General features: G+C 48.4%; 1 protein-coding gene across 3 annotated transcripts in view; it reads right to left on the bottom strand.

The window, feature by feature from the left end:
- Window positions 1-17335, bottom strand: part of PLCG1 (phospholipase C gamma 1) — a 118592-nt gene that overhangs the window by 23195 nt on the left and 78062 nt on the right. For all 3 annotated transcript variants that reach the window (XM_054980004.1, XM_054980005.1, XM_054980006.1), the window contains exons 15-22: window positions 14524-14625; window positions 7307-7494; window positions 6301-6501; window positions 2938-3057; window positions 2516-2696; window positions 1907-1984; window positions 1266-1369; window positions 627-723 (exon numbers count right to left, since the gene is read on the bottom strand). In XM_054980004.1, the coding sequence (XP_054835979.1) occupies window positions 627-723; window positions 1266-1369; window positions 1907-1984; window positions 2516-2696; window positions 2938-3057; window positions 6301-6501; window positions 7307-7494; window positions 14524-14625 (1071 nt within the window). The remainder of the gene's footprint in view (window positions 1-626; window positions 724-1265; window positions 1370-1906; window positions 1985-2515; window positions 2697-2937; window positions 3058-6300; window positions 6502-7306; window positions 7495-14523; window positions 14626-17335) is intronic.

Here is a 17335-nt window from a genome sequence, read left to right as displayed (position 1 = left end):
CACCTTCTCTAAAGTGATTAAGCGAAGGCAATTAAATATGAATATTCATATCCCCACCCTCCACCCACAAGGAGGCTTGGGTTTGCCTTGTTTCTTAAAAAAATACTTTTCATTTTTAAAAACAACAAGAATGTTTTTAAATGTCTATAACTTGCGGCTCAATTGCCCAGTAGCTGTCACACCCTTCCTACTCGTTGAAGATCTCTAACCTACTACATCCATCAAGCACCATTATCCACCACCCTCTTGGCAAGGGCCATAATAATTCAATAAAAGCAGTAAAATAAATTCTGGTCACTTTGCTAAGTCTTGAGGGGAAAACAGTTCCGTAAGTGGAGCTCCCATCAGAATGACCTCTTTGTGCCCTCATCACTTTAAGTCCATACAGCTTTTAACTGTCAAATGGCCCAGCAGCTGACTGCTGTTGCGCTTTTTCTCCTCATATTCACATTAGCCAGCATGCAAACGCAGAAGCTGCCAAGCATAGACAAGAAAATGTCAAAAGTATATCCAGAAAACTTTCTTGCAAAAATCAAAGCTCAAACCCAGCTCTCTCTGCAGATGCAGAAGGAAAACTTGGAACTTTCCTAGCAATTTCTTTTCTATTCTCCAAAATTAATGCTCACCTCTATCTCTGGCTCCAGACCAGTTGGACTCATTACTTCTTCCACATAGTTAGATGGAAACCATAGCTGCTTCTTACCCCCGTAATCTCCTCTCCACCTGGGAGAAACAAAAGATGCACATGTCATTATTTTGTATTGAGAAGACTTATCAAAACAACATTTAAGGAGACCCACCAAGCTTACTAGCTGTATACTAATAAATGACTTACTAATGGTGAAACAGAGAGGTGCAATTAACCCCAAGAATGAACCATACCATCTGGATTTTCCTGCCCTACTCCCAAGGAATGAAAAATAAATCACCAAACTAAACTCCTGCCCTGTCATTCACAGGAAACACTACCAAATTGCTCTGATTCCAGAAGATGTTTCTGATTAAATGGCCGAAATATACATTCAGGATCACATCTGCACCTTGGACCACAACTTGTCCCCAAACAGCTGCCCAATGGCAAGGGAAGAGTTATGATTTGGATAGGAGAATGAGCAGGTAAGAAAGAGGGCTGAGAGGGGGAAGCACAGGTGGCAGAGGGATTCCATTCATGGGTTCTCCCCTTCAAACTTCCCATTCACTTCAAGAAACTCTCCTTTGGAGATATTTTAAACTGACCGAGTAGCTAAGGACTAGGGAAAACTCACCAGCCTCCTTCTTGTTTTTCCACATTCTGGATGACGGCATTTTTTGTGAAAGTCAGTTCATCCTCCCGCTGTGCCTTGTAGTCAAACAAGGCTTTGACAGCACACTAAACGCACACAGAGGAGAGAGAGAGAGGCTGGTTGATCTCTGCAAAAGCTGTGATGGGTACACACACACACAGTGAGAGTTAGGCTCCTAAGGCCAAGGATTTATGTGGGACCTTACAAAATGTATGGCTAGATTATCCCTTCCTACCTTGGTACATCCAGCACATGTAGGAGCATGGCATGAAATTTACAACACAAAACTGTAAAAATAATTTGATACTTGGGAGAGGAAATCTTTCTATTTTCAATTTACCATGGCTGAAGTTCAGTTCTTTCTTCTTGTGTGGTTTTTGCAGTTGCTGTGCAAAGGAAACAAGAAGTAGCACCCATACAACAGCTACCTGGCCGGAAAGTCGTCTAAAAACCATTTAGTCACTCTAAGAATTGCGCGTGTCCATATGCATTCCGTCATATCTGAATTATGTTTTTAACTTTCCCTCTTCAATTCCATGTTATTCCTGCCCTCTTTAGATGTTCTTGAGCACAGCAGAAAGTAAGTTTGAAGTAACATCTATCCTGTAATATCAGGAAAATACCTTGAAGGTTGGCATGGGGTTGGCTTCCACATAGAATCCTGGATTCCGTCCTTCATACAGAGCACCATAATCTGGCTCCTGATAAAAAAAAAGCAAAGATGCTAAATTGTTTTGTACTGCCCTCCTGTCTCACTGCTTTGGGGAAGGATCATAAGAGGGGACTAAGGGCTCTTATAAAGCCACTTGACAGCTGGCAAACATGGCAAAACAATAGCCTAAAAAAAGGTAGAAAAGGACATCCATGCATGTCCTACTGCAGAAAAAAAGAAATACAAGCAAAGAGATTCCAGGTCAGGTGAAAGAGACAGGGTTGGATCCTGCCAGCTTTTCAGGTCAATCTTGTTTAATTCCCCCTGTCAATGCAGTACATATCCTGTAGAGGTTTTGACAATGTGGACCCCACAATCCCTGGCATAGGAGCTTTGGTGGTCCCGTTTCAGAATCAGAAAACGTGGTAGGATCCAACCCACAGGTCTCCCCTCTAGTAGCACAATGCCAGATATAATCCAATTCTGGCCCTTTTGCCAGAAAAACAAGAGCATCCCCAACTCAATCCCAGGGTGAAGCCCCTGGACTCTGCACCCAGTCCCTTCCCAACATCACACTCACCGCTGTCCCAATCTTCTCCAATGTCTCCTCATTTATTGGATACCTCAGCTTCATCTTGCGGTACAGCGGATGCTTCTCATAGTAACTGATTAAATCCACCAGGCTGTCAAATTCTGAATTACCCAAGACAACCGTTTGGCTCTCCTGCTGCACTCGGCAGTGCTTGATTTTCCCTTCCGCCCTGGGAGACAAACAACAAGAGATAAGCGGTGAGAAGCTAGTTGAAAATGTCTTCCAAGAGAACCACTGGTAAGATGGGCAAAGGAAGAACCCATGGGGTGAGAGTGGGGAGAAGAAGCAAGGCCGAACACACTTCCTCTTCCACTGCAACCAATCAGAGAAAGGCCTTGAGAGAAGCAAACTGCCAAGGTGAATGTGACCATCAGCCTTCTAATTCTGCAGCACCTGAGAGAAAAACTCACCGGAAGGAGATGGCATAGGAGTTGGGCTCGCTTCTCTTGCGTACCAGGAAAGCTCCGTCTCGCGGCACCCTCATCAGCATGCGCTCTGCCAAAGCCCGGGTGAGATTAGCGTGGTACCATCTGGGGAAAGTGAAAATACCATGATGCAAGCGAACGCCTTCCATGACGAGCACTAGGGCTCCATTTAATTTGGTTCTTAGAGCACCAGAAAAAGAAATCGTCTTTGCCACATGGCAAAGATTTAGAGCCGTTTAGGGTTTCATCCCAGAAGCAGTACATAATGCAGAATTATGATCTAGGGCTTCTCTTCACTGATATCCAGTGCAGCCATCAAGTTCTGATATTCCAAAGATTGTAAGCAGGCCATAGATCCAGAGGAGTAGCCATGTTAGTCTGTAGTAGCAAAATAGTAAAGAGTCCAGTAGCACCTTTAAGACTAACTAATTTTACTGTAGCATAAGCTTTTGAGAACCACAGCTCTCTTCGTCAGATGCAGGCCATAGTATCACATACTCCATTGCTTCCCTTCCATGCACGGGATCTGCCTTATTTCACGTGCCCCACCCCACTTCCCATCCTAAAAAATCCTGACCCTCCCATAGTTAAGAACTGTATTTGAGCTAACTGGGGTCCTAATACTAACTAGGAGTTGAAGCAAGTTTGCAAAACTCCTGCTTAAGAAGGAAACTGATTAGCTTTAATCATGCTCATGCTTAATGGAGACAAACAGAAAGCCTAGTGGTTTATAGGACAGAAGGATAGTGCTAATGTAACCTTTACTATAGTTACGAGCTGGAAGGATTAACAAACTAAAAAGGAAAGAACTCATCCAATCTTTTGGCTTCCTTTCAATTTCTCCATCATTAGGGCTCAGGAACGTTACATCTGAACCAGGATTGGGAGAGGAAGGCCTGTGCAACAGGACTTTTAAGTGCTTATACATTTCTGGGCCTGGTTTTTAATGGTTGTTCACTACAAAGTTATGTTTTTATGATTTGATCTTGCTTTATTTTTGTGAGTTGCCTCGAGCAGCAGGATTGGAGTCTAGTGGCACCTTAGATTTTCAGAGTGCAAGCTTTTGAGAGTCAGAGCTCCCTTCTATTTAGAACATTTACATGCTGCCTTGAGCAGATTTCCAAAGCAGCAGCATATAAACGTTTTAAATAAATAAAATAAACAGGTTCTTGTCCAAATATTGCAGGATCCTGTTTGTGTCCGTTCAATTTCTCTTCACCTGCAATATGGGGTTGACATCAGTTCAGATGGTTGCTTTTATCAGACTGGGAGTCTGTACATAGGGCATCAAGTTTACAAAGCAGTTTTCAACTCAGAAAAAACAAGAGGGGAACCCGCAAGGACTTGAGGGAGGCAGCTCATTTCCCTCTCCTCCACATCATGTCCTCTTTCCCTTTCTTGGCCCCCCATAGACTCTCCCCCTTTTCCTGCTTCCTTCTCTCCTTTCCACCCAACTCTGTCTGCCCCCCAGCAGCCTCCCCCCTATAGCCCAGTTGCTTGGTGCCAGCTGAGCCGGGCCCAGTTGCATGGTGGGAAACCTGCATGGACTTGCAGGGGGTGCTTCACTTTTCCCCTGTATCCCCTTCCCCACATAATTTCCTCTTTCCCTCCTCCTGGCAGCCTCCATATGCTCACCTTTCCCTACGTCTTTCTTTCCTTCAAACTCACTAAACAACTTACCTTTTATCTGCCCTCCCTTTTTCATCTATTATTAATTTACTTCATTTACATACTGTCTTTCTTCACAATGAGGACCCAAAGCAGCTTACAGCATTCTCCCTGCCTCCATGTTATCCTCACAACAACCCTAAGAGGCAGGATTTAAATATTCACAGATCAGATTCTGTGCAACGCATGTACTACTTTGTTAGAAGGAGACCGAGACTTGGAAGGGCAGCTATAAACGACAAGAAAGTGTCACAGAGGACCCAGATCAAAATGATTCATATTATGGTGTTCCCCAGTACTATGTAGAAGAAAACTGAGAGGAAGAAACATGATTCATTTGAAATGTACTGCTGGAGGAGTTTTTGTCATATATGCCTCCTGCATATCTGCCACGAATGTATACAGGCCCTGCCTCAGGTGTCTGAGAGTACGGGAAGTTCTTTATTGCTGCAATGCCAATAGGTTATCTCGCAAATGTTTACTTTCTCTTTCTTGCTCCGTGGAGCCAGTGTCCTTGACTGCCAGCTGAAACTGGCTCGAAATGTATCCTTATTGAGAACCAAAGAAAAGTTCATCTTTCTCACTGTCTACAGTCAAACAATGTCTCACTCCAACCCCCCCTCCCCCCCCGTTAACGGTCCCTTAACCAAAGGTGGGAATATTCCCTATAACTAACATTGCTAGTCAGGGCTGGCGCCACCGTTGAGGCGATGAGGCGGGGGCCGCAGGGCCGGAGGGAGCGCCAGAGGGGTTGCCGGGGCAGAGGCGCCGGGGCTGTTGCTAGCCTCACCTACATCACTTCTGCCAATTCCACTGTCTGAGCACCTTGTACAGAATGGATCTCTAATAAAGTTGCTTCAATTGGAACACCTGTGTGTTAACTGTGCAGAACTTGGGGATCTAACTGCCAGGGACTGACTTTTATGGATACTATGGATTGCCAAAAAGACAAATAAGCGGGTTCTAGATCAAATCAAGTCTGAGTTCTCCTCAGAAGCAAAAATGACAAAACTGAGCCTATCTTACTTGGGCCACATCATGAGAAGACCAGATTCACTGGAAAAGACAATAACATTGCAATCCTAAGGAGAGTTACTCCATTCTAAGCTCACTGAAATCAGTGGGCTTAGACTGGAGGAACTCTGCTTAGGATTGTACTGTAATACTAGGAAAAGTTGAAGGCAGCAGGAAAAGAGGAAGACTCAATATGAGATGGATTGATTCAATAAAGGCGTTTGGGATGTTGTTCATTCATAGGGTTGCTGTAAGTCTGAAGCAACTTGGCAGCATGTAACACACTCTGCAAGCAGTATATGTAATCAAAAAGCTGTCAATTTCAACAAATTATGGATGCTAGTCAGTGGGTGAACTGGCATGGTTAGAACACTCTATAAAAGGTTGCAAATGATTAGGCAAGTGGACAGGTTTTTTAAATAGAGCTGTGGAGAATCTATACAGGCTAGCCAGCAGACCGCAAAGCAACAGAATTCATCAGCAGAAGACCACTCCGCTGAAGGGTTAGCTTCAAAACCACCACTTAAGGCAGGAATAAATTCACACTACAATGCTATGAACTGATCTCAGTTCCAAAGCTTCACAGTCAACAATTCTGCCAGAATGCCCACAGAAGTGACAGCACAGAGATGCAGGGCTGCTGCTTCTCCGTCCCCATCTGCTTACTCCTTGCTCTCGTGCGCATTGGTCTGTGGCACGGGTTCTGTCAGCCTCATCTCAAATTCATTGCACCTGAGCGGCACCTGCTGGTAGTGGGTGATGAGGTCATAGAGACTGTTGAACACCAGGTTATCAGTGAGGAAGAACTTGGGGCTGCCAGCATCCTGCCGGGAATGGATTCGGCAGTGCTGTACTTTTCCATTTCGCCTGTGACAGAGAAAGAGAAATTAAATTTGTTGAATTACATATCAGGGTCACTTTGCAACAGCTGTAATGTCGTCTAGAATATATGAGAAGAGAGTCATCGGACATGAACAAAACGGAACAGGCATGCAGTAGTGCCTTTGATGCCAACAAGATTTATTCTAGCATAAAGCTTCTGTAAGGCACAGCTCACTTGATCGGATTGTGCTGGAATAAATTTTGATAGTCTCCAAGGTGCCACAGGATTCCTGTTTTATTTTCCTGCAATAGAATAACTCCACTACTCACCTGGAACCATTAAGAACAAATTTAATTCCGTCAGTAGTAAAACACTAAAGTAAATATTAGCAAATATATATTGCACACTGGGCTTCCATTAGTCACCCTTACCCAGTTCCTATATAAATTAGAAGCGTATGTATAAAAACTAAGCATCTTTCTGCCAATTTGCCAAGCTGACACAAATTAAATATGTTGCAGAGGTTGTATAGAAGCCCTGTGCCTATGAACTTATATATATATATGCCATGTACTTATGACAGCAAACATGGTGCAGTAAGTATCATGTTAGACTAGAACACGGAAGACCTGGGTTCAAATCCCCACTCTGCCATGAAGCTCACTATATGTTTTTGAGCCAGTCACACTCTCTCTGCCTAATTATCCTCATAGAGCCATTGTGAAGATAAAAAGAGAGAGAGGAAAGAGTGCGTACCCGGGGCTCCTTTGAGGAAAGGCAAAAAAAATTGTAATTGTGGTTTCTCTTCTACATTTCCAGAATTACGGAGTTAGTTGATCAGTGCCTTACCAGAACGAAAGGGTATAATCGCCAACAAAGGTCTCACTCTCACGCACAAGAAAAGAGCCATCGGGGGCTCCCGTCTCTATGCAGTACTCTGTCAGCAGCCTCTCCGCAATGTGGCGTCCATCTCGCCCGGCTCCCAGCTTGCCATGGAACCACTTTTCGGTGGAGTGAAGTTCGGTGCTGTTGCTTGTCTGGGGTAGAAACAACATTAACTTGCCAGTTTAGTTTCCTGGGGCTCTGTGCAAAGGCAGCACCACATGTGTATCATTTGGGAATCTGACTTTCTTTTCACCAAGACAAATCCGCAAGAACCTAAGAAGAGCCCTGCTGGACCAGACCAGTGACCAACTAGTCCAGCAGATCATTTCAAACAGTGGCCAACCAGTTGCTTTGCAGGACCAACAAACAGGGTGCAGAGGCCCAGACCTTCCCCAGATGTTGCCCCCTAGACCTGGGGTGCAGAGGTTTGTTGGCTTTTGGATTCTAGGCACTTAACACAAAGATTCAGCCAAAAGGAGAGCGGCATTTTCAGGAACCACCCAAATCCTCCGCAGCATGTTATTACACCACAGAATAAACAGGAAAATAAGCTAGAGAGAGGGCTAAGGCCCCGGGGCCTGCAACTCCTCCTGCCAATAATAGGATGCATTTGACACTGCAGAAAACAGTGTAAATACTAAGGTGCAAACTGCTTTTGAAATCAATCTAAAGAGGTCGGCTTCATACACTTGTAATCCATATTGCTAAAAACACTTTCTAGTTGCTCTGTCTTCGGGTGCTGAGCCATGTGCTGATTCCCGCCCCTCCTCAAAAGCAGTAACCACAGAAACCAACATGCAACGGCTCTGAGGCTTCTCCTTGCCTACAAGCGGCAAAACTGAGCCTGCTCCAGCCTAAACCCACTCCATCTCGACCCAGTCTTAGCCTGGCATTGGCCAGCCTGAATGCTTTTTTTCCTGGAATGGGAACCTTGCTGCAATCTGAATCTCTTCTTAGAAAAAGACACTCCAGTTGCACAAAAGGGGATATGTTTCCACAGGTAACTTCAGAAGTCCACACTTTCTGATGCAAGAAGAAAAACAGGGTTAACATACCTGTAACTTATGTTCATCGAGTTCTTCTGTGCTGACACACATGGGACTGCGCAGGCGCAGGCCAGCCGCCGGAGAATTTTCTAGAGCTTCCATGGCTCCGAAGGGGCCGTTTGTCGCGCGCCTCAGCGACCGTTTTCCCGCCCAAACGGTCACGTGATCCTCTAGCGACCAACGGCCCCTTCCCTCAGTTCTCCCTTGCCGCCGCTTGACCAACACACTTCAGCCATAACACCTTAAAAACACCAATCTCCGTTACAGCCAACACAGTATTGTGCATTGGAGTTCACAGCGGGGTAGGAGGGAGGGTTGTGTGTCAGCACAGAAGAACTTGATGAACATAAGTTACAGGTATGTTAACCCTGTTTTCATCTTCGTTCTTCTGTGCCTCCACACATGGGAGTGTACCAAGCTTCACACAGTAAGGAAGGCGGGGGTGAAGTCCAACACAATTTTATTGAACAACAATAAATAGATATGCATATATACATCTATGTAAAAATACTGTGTAAGGACACATAAATACTCAATATTCACATATATACACACCCCCAGGTACATATATACACACTTTCACTCAAGGGTACCCAACAGGTACGTCAAGAAAGTCATACCAAAACTCCCTCAGGAAAAGAGGGAGTGTAAGACAGCCTTGGCCACAGATACATCCTGCTCCGCATTGACATCAACGGCGTAATGCCTGACAAAGGTGTCTGCAGAGGACCATGTGGCCGCTTTACAAATGTTAACCAGGGGCACCCCCCTGAGGAGTGCCGAAGAGGATGCTTGGGACCTCGTGGAGTGGGCTCTGACATGAAGCGGGCAAGCCACCCCTGCCAGGGAATAGGCCTTGCTAATGGCCGTCACAATCCACCTAGACAGGGTCTGTGAGGAAGCCCTGTTACCCTTGTCCTTGGCCCCAAAACATACAAACAGGTGAGGACTGGAGCGGAATCCCTTCGTCCTATCCAGGTAATAGGCTAGGGCCCTCTTCAAGTCTAGGGTATGGAGGGCCTTTTCCCCCTTAGAGGAGGGTTGAGGAAAGAATGCAGGCAGTGAGATATCCTGCGAGAGGTGGAAGGCGGACACCACCTTGGGCAGGAACTCAAGGCAGGGACGCAGGACCATCTTGTTGGGATGAAACACAAGAAAGGGAGGGTCAGACCGCAGCGCAGACAGCTCACTGACCCTTCTGGCCGATGTGACGGCCACCAAGAACGCCACCTTGTAGGATAGTATATCCAAGGGGCAGGTAGCCATTGGTTCAAATGGAGGCAACATGAGACGTGAGAGCACCAAGGACAGTGACCACTGAGGCACTGGCGCCGACACAGGTGGGTAAAGATTGTACATGCCCTTAAGGAACTGGCGGGATTGTGGGTGAGAAAACACCGTAGCACCCTCAACACGGGTGTGAGCAGCTGATATCGCTGCCAGGTGGACCTTGAGGGAGGACACCTTCAAACCCAGGCCACGCAAGTGGCACAAATACTCGAACACAACCCCCAAGGGACTGCTGTCAGGCACCACCCCTCTGGCAAGTGCCCAGAGCTCAAACCTGCGCCACTTGGCCGCATAAGCGCGCCTAGTGGATGGCCGACGAGCATTCAGGAGGACCCTCTGTACCTCGTCAGTAAAGCCTATCGGGGAGGAACGATCCGCCAAGCCGTTAGGTGCAGCTTCCTGGGATCGTGGTGGACCAGGCTCCCGTTTAGGAGAAGGTCTTGCCGAGGGGGCAGACTCACATACGTCCGTTGGGACATCTGCAGGAGCTTCGGGAACCAAACCTGCCGTGGCCAGAAGGGGGCCACTAGGATGCAGTCCGTCCCGTCCTCCTCTATCTTGCACAGGACCCTGGGAATCAAGGGGAACGGAGGAAACATGTAGTGCAAGCCCTGCGTCCACGTAAACTGGAAGGCATCCCCAATAGAGAGGGGGTCGCTCCCTGCCCTGGAACAGAACGTGTGGGCCTTGGTGGTCGCCGCAGTGGCGAACACGTCTATCACTGGATGACCCCACATCTGGAAGATCGGCCCAACGCACTCTACGTTCAGTTCCCACTCGTGGTCCAGTAAAGGGACCCTGCTGAGGGCATCTGCCCGGGCATTGTCCGACCCAGCCACGTGTATAGCACGGAGCGACACGCCGTTCTTGATAGCCCACTGCCAAGTGAGTGTGGCTTCCCGGCACAGGGCCATGGACACTGTGCCCCCCTGCTGATTCACGTAGTACATGGCAGTCGTGTTGTCCGTCTGCACCAACACCTGACGATTTCTCAGCAGTGCTGTAAGAGAGACAAGTGCGAAACGAATGGCCCTTAGTTCAAGCACATTGATATGGAGGGTCTTTTCCCTGTCAGACCAGACATCATGCACAGACACATCACCACAGTAAGCCCCCCATCCCAACAGAGAGGCATCAGTGGTAACCGTGATGTCATGGTGTTGATACCCAAAAGGGGTCCCTCTAAACAAGTTGTCATCAGACAGCCACCAGTCCAAGGAGGAGAGGATGACCCTCGGGATAGAGAATTTGAGGGACGGAGGGTGCAGCAGAGCATCGTACCTCCGCACAAACCAGTTCTGGAGCGGGCGCATACGCAGCCTAGCAAAAGGCACCACAGAGGTGGCCGCTGCCATATGCCCTAGTAAGCACTGGATAGTGCGCACAGACTGGAATCGGTTCCTTTTAAACATGGACACTAGACCCCTTAGGGACCGAGCCCTCTCCAAAGGGAGCAGAGCCTTACCCTCCACAGAGTCTAACAGTGCACCAATGTAGGACACTTTGCAGTTGGGCACCAGTTTGGATTTCTCAAAGTTCACCAGGAGCCCCAGGCGTTGGCAAGTGCTAAGTACCAAGCCAATGTCCTGCACCAGCCTAGACTCCGATTCAGCCACGATGAGCCAGTCATCGAGGTACGGAAAGATGGTACAGCCTTCTTCCCGTAGGAAGGAAACCACAGGGGCCACACATTTCGTGAACACTCGTGGGGCAGTGGACAGGCCAAAGGGGAGCACCTTATACCGGAAAACCCGTTGCCGGTAAACAAAGCTCAGGTATTTCCTGTGCTCCTTCCGTATGCCCACGTGAAAGTATGCGTCTTTTAAGTCAAGAACCGCAAACCAATCCCCCTGTTTCAGCAAGGCGATCACAGCCGCCAACGTAACCATCTTGAATTTGGTCACCTTGAGGAAGGCATTAAGGCCCCTCAGATCTAAAATGGGACGTAAGCCCCCATCCTTCTTAGGGACCAGGAAGAACCTAGAGAAGAAACCCTTTACAGAGTCCTCAAAGGGCAATTCTTCCACAGCACCCTTGGCCAAGAGCGATACGATCTCCGCATCCAGCTCGGCCATAGTGTTATTGACAGCTGTCAGGGGTGAACTGCATCTAGGCAGCTCAACAAATTCCAGCCCGTACCCCAGTTCAACAATAGTTAAGACCCATGAGTCAGATGTTATTGACTCCCACTCAGAGAGGAGTGGACTAAGTCTGTCCGAAAAGTTCGGGGATACGGCTGGCGTGACCCGTCAGTACTGCCTCCCGGTGCCCTGCTGATCCTTCTGCTGGGCCGGTTGTTGTGCCGGACGAGGCTTGAAGGGCCGACGCCTCCTCTGCTGTTGTGCGGGAGGGTAGGGCCGCTGCTGGTAGGCAGGATACTGCTGGTAGCCCGGCCGCTGTTGCTGGTATCTGCCCTGGTAATGGTAAGGGCCAGATCGGGGAGCGTACCGTGACCTGGAGGAGGGCTTGTCCGCTGGAGCCAGACCCAAAGACCGCGCCGTCTGCCTGTCCTCTTTTTTCTTTTTCAGGGTCTCGTCGGTGGACTTGGAGAACAGCGAGTCCCCTTCAAAGGGCATGCTCTCCACTCTGGAACGCACCTCTTGGGACAGGGCCGTAGACCGCAACCAGGAGTGGCGCCTGAGGACCACCGCCGAAGCCATCCCCCTAGCAGCAGTGTCAGCAGCGTGGCTCCCAGCGTTCATTTGCTGTTTAGACAGCCGGACAGCCTCTGTTTGCAGCAGGGACACCACCGCCTTCTGCTCAGGAGGGAGGTCCCGGGTATAGGATGCCAACTTCTCCCAGAGGTACAGCTGGTACCCTGCCATGATGGTCTGGTAGTTGGCAATCCTCAGACCCAGCGAAGCGACGATGTACTGGCGCCTGCCCATGGCATCAAGCTTCTTGCCCTCTTTATCGGCAGGCACCGAGGAGTGACCCGATCGTCGGGGGTTGAATTCCTCTGTGACCAGGGAGGAAGGTGGAGGGTGTTTCACCAACGCCGGCCAGGTACCCTGCTTAATCTTGTAAAGCTGCTCGATGCGCTTGGATGTTGGAGGTTGATCACAGGGCACCTGCCATACCTTCTCCACAATCTCCTCAATACCCTCGAGCATGGGGAAGCCAACATACGCCGGATTATCCCCATAGATACGCTTGAGGAGCTTGTCCTTGGTCTGGGGGACTGCCGAGGAGATGTCCATCTCGAGAGCCTTCGCCATCCTTGCCATCTGGTCGGCGTAGATGCGGAGGTCCTCGAATGGCGAGTCCGCAGATGGCACTAGCTCCTCAGCTGGCGATGGTTCGGACCAGGACTCCGACTGGTAGCCGCCAAAGCTCTCCACATCCTCCTCATCGGAACCGAGCTGGGATTCCGGAACCTGGAGCGGAGGGGGAGCCCACGCCGACCTCGATGTCGAAGGCCTCGGTTCCGACACGGAGAAACCCGCAGGTGCCCCTTCCCACTGGCAACGGTATGGCGAGGGGAGGTAGGAGGCCTGTCGATGTCGGGACGCAGTGGACCGGGCCGATCGGACACTGTCCCCAGACCGACGTCGCTCACGACCGGCAGCTGGTGAAGATGGACGGGCAGGGGAAGGACGGCTCCGACGAGGAGACGGGCTCGGTTCCAGCCTCGGCGACCGAAGAGCAGGCGATGGTCGGCTCCGACGGCGCGGGCTCGGCTCCGGCCCCGACGAGAACTCTGCGGGCACCGTCTCGAAGGCCATCGGATCCGGCACCGGCACGGCGAGTTCCTCTGGTTCGGGGGAATCCAGATGAGGGGAAGGCGTGTGAGGAAGCACGATGACCTCCTCCTGGGGAGCGGGATGCGGCGACCGATGATGTTTGGTCTTCTTCTTCTTCTTCGCCGGTTCCGAAGAAGACCTCGGAACCGACGCGCTCCTCGCCTTCGAAGGGGACCTCGGCTTCGACCTCTTAGGTTTCACTGGAATCGACCCGGTCGTCGGTTCCGATCGGGGACTCGGTAGACGGATCCTCGGTTCCGATGTCGGTCTCGGATCCGACCTGGTGGAAGATGCGCTACGGGGCGGCCGCACCGGTCCCTGCGCTGGAGAGGCCGCTCTCGACGCCGAGGCACTCGGGGGACGCGGTTTCGACCCCGACCTCGCGGAGGCCACTGAGCCAGCTCTGGAATGCCGTTCGGCAGAGGGGCTAGGGCCGGCCTTGGAGGAGGGCAACGGGGCGCCTCCGGACATGACCTTCTGCCACAGGGAGGAGTTAAGACGGGCCTTGCGCTCCTGTCGGGCCTTGCTGGTGAAGCCCTGGCAAATCTTACAGGCCGTCACATTATGGGTCTCCCCCAAACAGAACAGGCACAGTTCATGGCCATCGGTCTTGGCCATTTTAGTGTGGCATTGCAGGCAATGCTTGAAGAGAGCCTTAGAGGCCATCTTCAGGGGCACGCGAAAGGAAGGTCAAAAACAGTCCGAGTCAAATTACCGAGTCCACAACAAAGTCCAAAACGAGATCCGAAGAATAGTCGAGGTCACGAAGTCCGAAGTCAAAAGCCAAGCAATCAGTCAGAATAAAGCACGAAGCACAAAAGCACAGAGCAACGAAGCTCACGTTCTCTCCAAGCGGCGGCAAGAAGAGAACTGAGGGAAGGGGCCGTTGGTCGCTAGAGGATCACGTGACCGTTTGGGCGGGAAAACGGTCGCTGAGGCGCGCGACAAACGGCCCCTTCGGAGCCATGGAAGCTCTAGAAAATTCTCCGGCGGCTGGCCTGCGCCTGCGCAGTCCCATGTGTGGAGGCACAGAAGAACGAAGATGAAGAACAACTTCCACGACTGACGCTGTCAGAACCAATTTCTAATGCTTGACACGTACCTCCTTTTGCTCTTCCTCATCCTCATTTCCCAGATCGTTGGTTGTCTCCCCGGAATAATATATTTTGCTGCTTGTCAGGACAAAGTAATGGGGGTTCCAATCCTGCAAGGAAATGCAGAGTGATAATGTTTGTCCCGTAATCCATATTCTCAATATCAAAACACTCTTGCGGGGCGGGGGGCAGGAATGAAAGAGGCTGCAGTTCAGCGGTACAGAACATGTCTGCAGGCGGAAGGTTCTGGGTTCAGTCATAATTGCAGGATACAGTTGTGCTAACTGGGCAGGGCAAAATGCCCTTGAGTTCTTGGAGAGCCACTGCTAGTTAAAAGCACACAAGACCAGGTTAGATCGAGAACAAGTTTCTGAGAGCTGTTAATCGTTACTTACAGAAAGTGTAGATTTGACATGATGTATTTGTTTTGGAGAAAATTGGAAACCTTTTAGTTTAGATTGTTTTTGTTGTTTGTTTCTGTATTATGTATGTTGATTAGTTCTTTTTGTTTGTTTTATTAGTAAACGTGTAATTGTAGTTTTTATAGGTTTGCTTTTAATTATATCAAACTTTTAATAAAAAAGAATAAGTCTTTGGCTTGATATAAGCTTTATATGACTATCTGGGGCTGCATTCACACTTTGTTAGATATCATGCTTTTGTTGTGTTATAACAACTATTTGCAATTGGACTGGCTCTTCCACACACAAAATATCCAGTTGGAAATGGCTGCTATGGTACAATGAAAGCACAATAACTAACAATGTGGTGATAGAACCCTATATTATAAAAAGAGTGTTGAGAAGGTAGGAGAAGGTAGAGTGACACTGAAGTTGTAATGAACGAATAGTGTCAAAATAGGAATTAATTTCAAACACGTACTGATGCTTGCCAGTGCCAAATATTGGGAATTGAAAGCCAAGTCAAAAGTATAAACCAGCCCTGAACTTCTATGAGAAATAGAAGTCAAAAGTATTCAAGACTGAGGATTTGCGTTTTTCATCCAAGAAACCCTTATGAATATTAAACTGTGGATAACCCAGCTTTGTTTTAAGCAGCTGGAATAGCTCCCATTTGTATAACATTCACCACACTATTAGGCATCATTCAATTCTTTACACAACACACTTTCCCTAACGTCACTGCACCGCGAAGGCCCACGTGCTTACTTACAGCAGAATTTATTAATACAGAGCAGAACAAACTTCAGTCACAACTGCAGAGTCCCCAGACCTTTGTTTACTGTGGTCCCCCAACCTTAGAACTCCCCCCCTCAGGAGTTGACAATGACTGCTTCCTAAAGGCCTAAAGGCTTGAAGTGGCCTTTGAATTAGATTGATAAGGAACAGTGTGATGGGGGAGTGGTGCTATTGAAAAAATTTTTTTATTGATTTTTGCTGTATTATAACTGTATTATTGTATCTTACTGGTTTTTATATTGACTTTTGTTGTCTGTTTAGCGCTGTAAACTGCCTTGGAGACTTGTTTAGTTGAAACATGAGCTATAAATAAACCAATTAAATAAAAAATACTGTGCCTGCGAACTGGAAAGATAAAACAAATGGAATCTTCATGTCAATCATTCGTATGCGTATATACACACGAGCATGCCTGCAAGACGTCTCCTTTCCTGCTGCCCTATTCCTTCGTTCCCTTCCCTGATACACCCTCTCCCCTTCCTTGTCTCCTTCCCACCTACTTTCACTTGGCCTCCTATCTTCAGCTTTCCTTTCTTCCCCCACCCCAGCAGCCTCTACCCTGAAAGCTTTACCCCAGTTATGCAGTGCCAGCTTCCAGGTCAGTCCCAGTCACATAGTAGAGAACAGGCAAGGATTTCCAGCGGCAGGCGCCTCACTTTCCCCAGTATCCCCTTGCTCACGCTATTTCTTCTTTCTCTCATCCTGACAACCCCCACAGCCTCATTTTCTCCTGCTTCCTTTTCTCTCACCCACCTACCAACCAATCTATGTTGTATCTGTCCCCCACATCTTTAGCTGTATTCATTATTTATTTACTTCATTTATATCTCATCTTTCTCCACAATGGGGAGGTAAGTCAGCTCAAAACATCTAAATGGCCCAAGGTCATCCAGTGAACTTCCATCGCAAAGAGAGGATCTGAACCTGATCTCCTAGTCCAAAACTCTACCCACTATACCATACTGGCTTTTCATGAAGCGGCTGCTGTTGAGCAGTAGCAAGCAATTAAGTTATGCAAGTCAGGTGGTAGCAAGTCACCCAGTGGTTGCGGGCAGGGCTGGCCCCTTTGGTCCTTCCTCAAAGGCTGAAACAGCCTGGAAAGGGTCTCCCCCCCTGCTTTTTCCTGACGGAAAACAAGGCCTGAGAATAGTATTGTGCTTGCCTTACAACGGCCACTGAGGGCATTCATTTCTTAAAGCTGCAAGTGCTCCTTTTATCATTTGGGGGATTCAACCCCCCAAATATATTTTTTTGGTTTTTAAATTTCAGATTTTTCTGCAAACCTCAGGCATTATTTAGGTTTGTAGAAAGATCTGTCTTGTCCATTCTGAATATAAGTATCCTCAGATTTGGCCAAGTAGAGAATTAGAATATGATTGATATATATATTATGATTATATCAAATCTTCCACCTTTCCTCTAAAATTCTTAGGGCAGTGTATGTGGTGGCTAGTTCTAAATGTTACCATCACAACAGCCCTAAATAGGCTAGGCAAAGACCGAGAGACTGGCCCAGGATCATCCAACTAGCTTCCATCACTGAAGAACTGAAACTAGGTCTTCTAGAATTTGGCTGACATTCTAAACCCTGCACCACTTTGGCTGTCTGTAAGCGGCAGTG

The sequence above is a fragment of the Eublepharis macularius genome, chromosome 5 (genome assembly GCF_028583425.1).
Source record: "Eublepharis macularius isolate TG4126 chromosome 5, MPM_Emac_v1.0, whole genome shotgun sequence".
Classification (NCBI taxonomy): Eukaryota; Metazoa; Chordata; class Lepidosauria; order Squamata; family Eublepharidae; genus Eublepharis; species Eublepharis macularius.
This window is presented reverse-complemented; position numbering and strand designations above follow the sequence as displayed.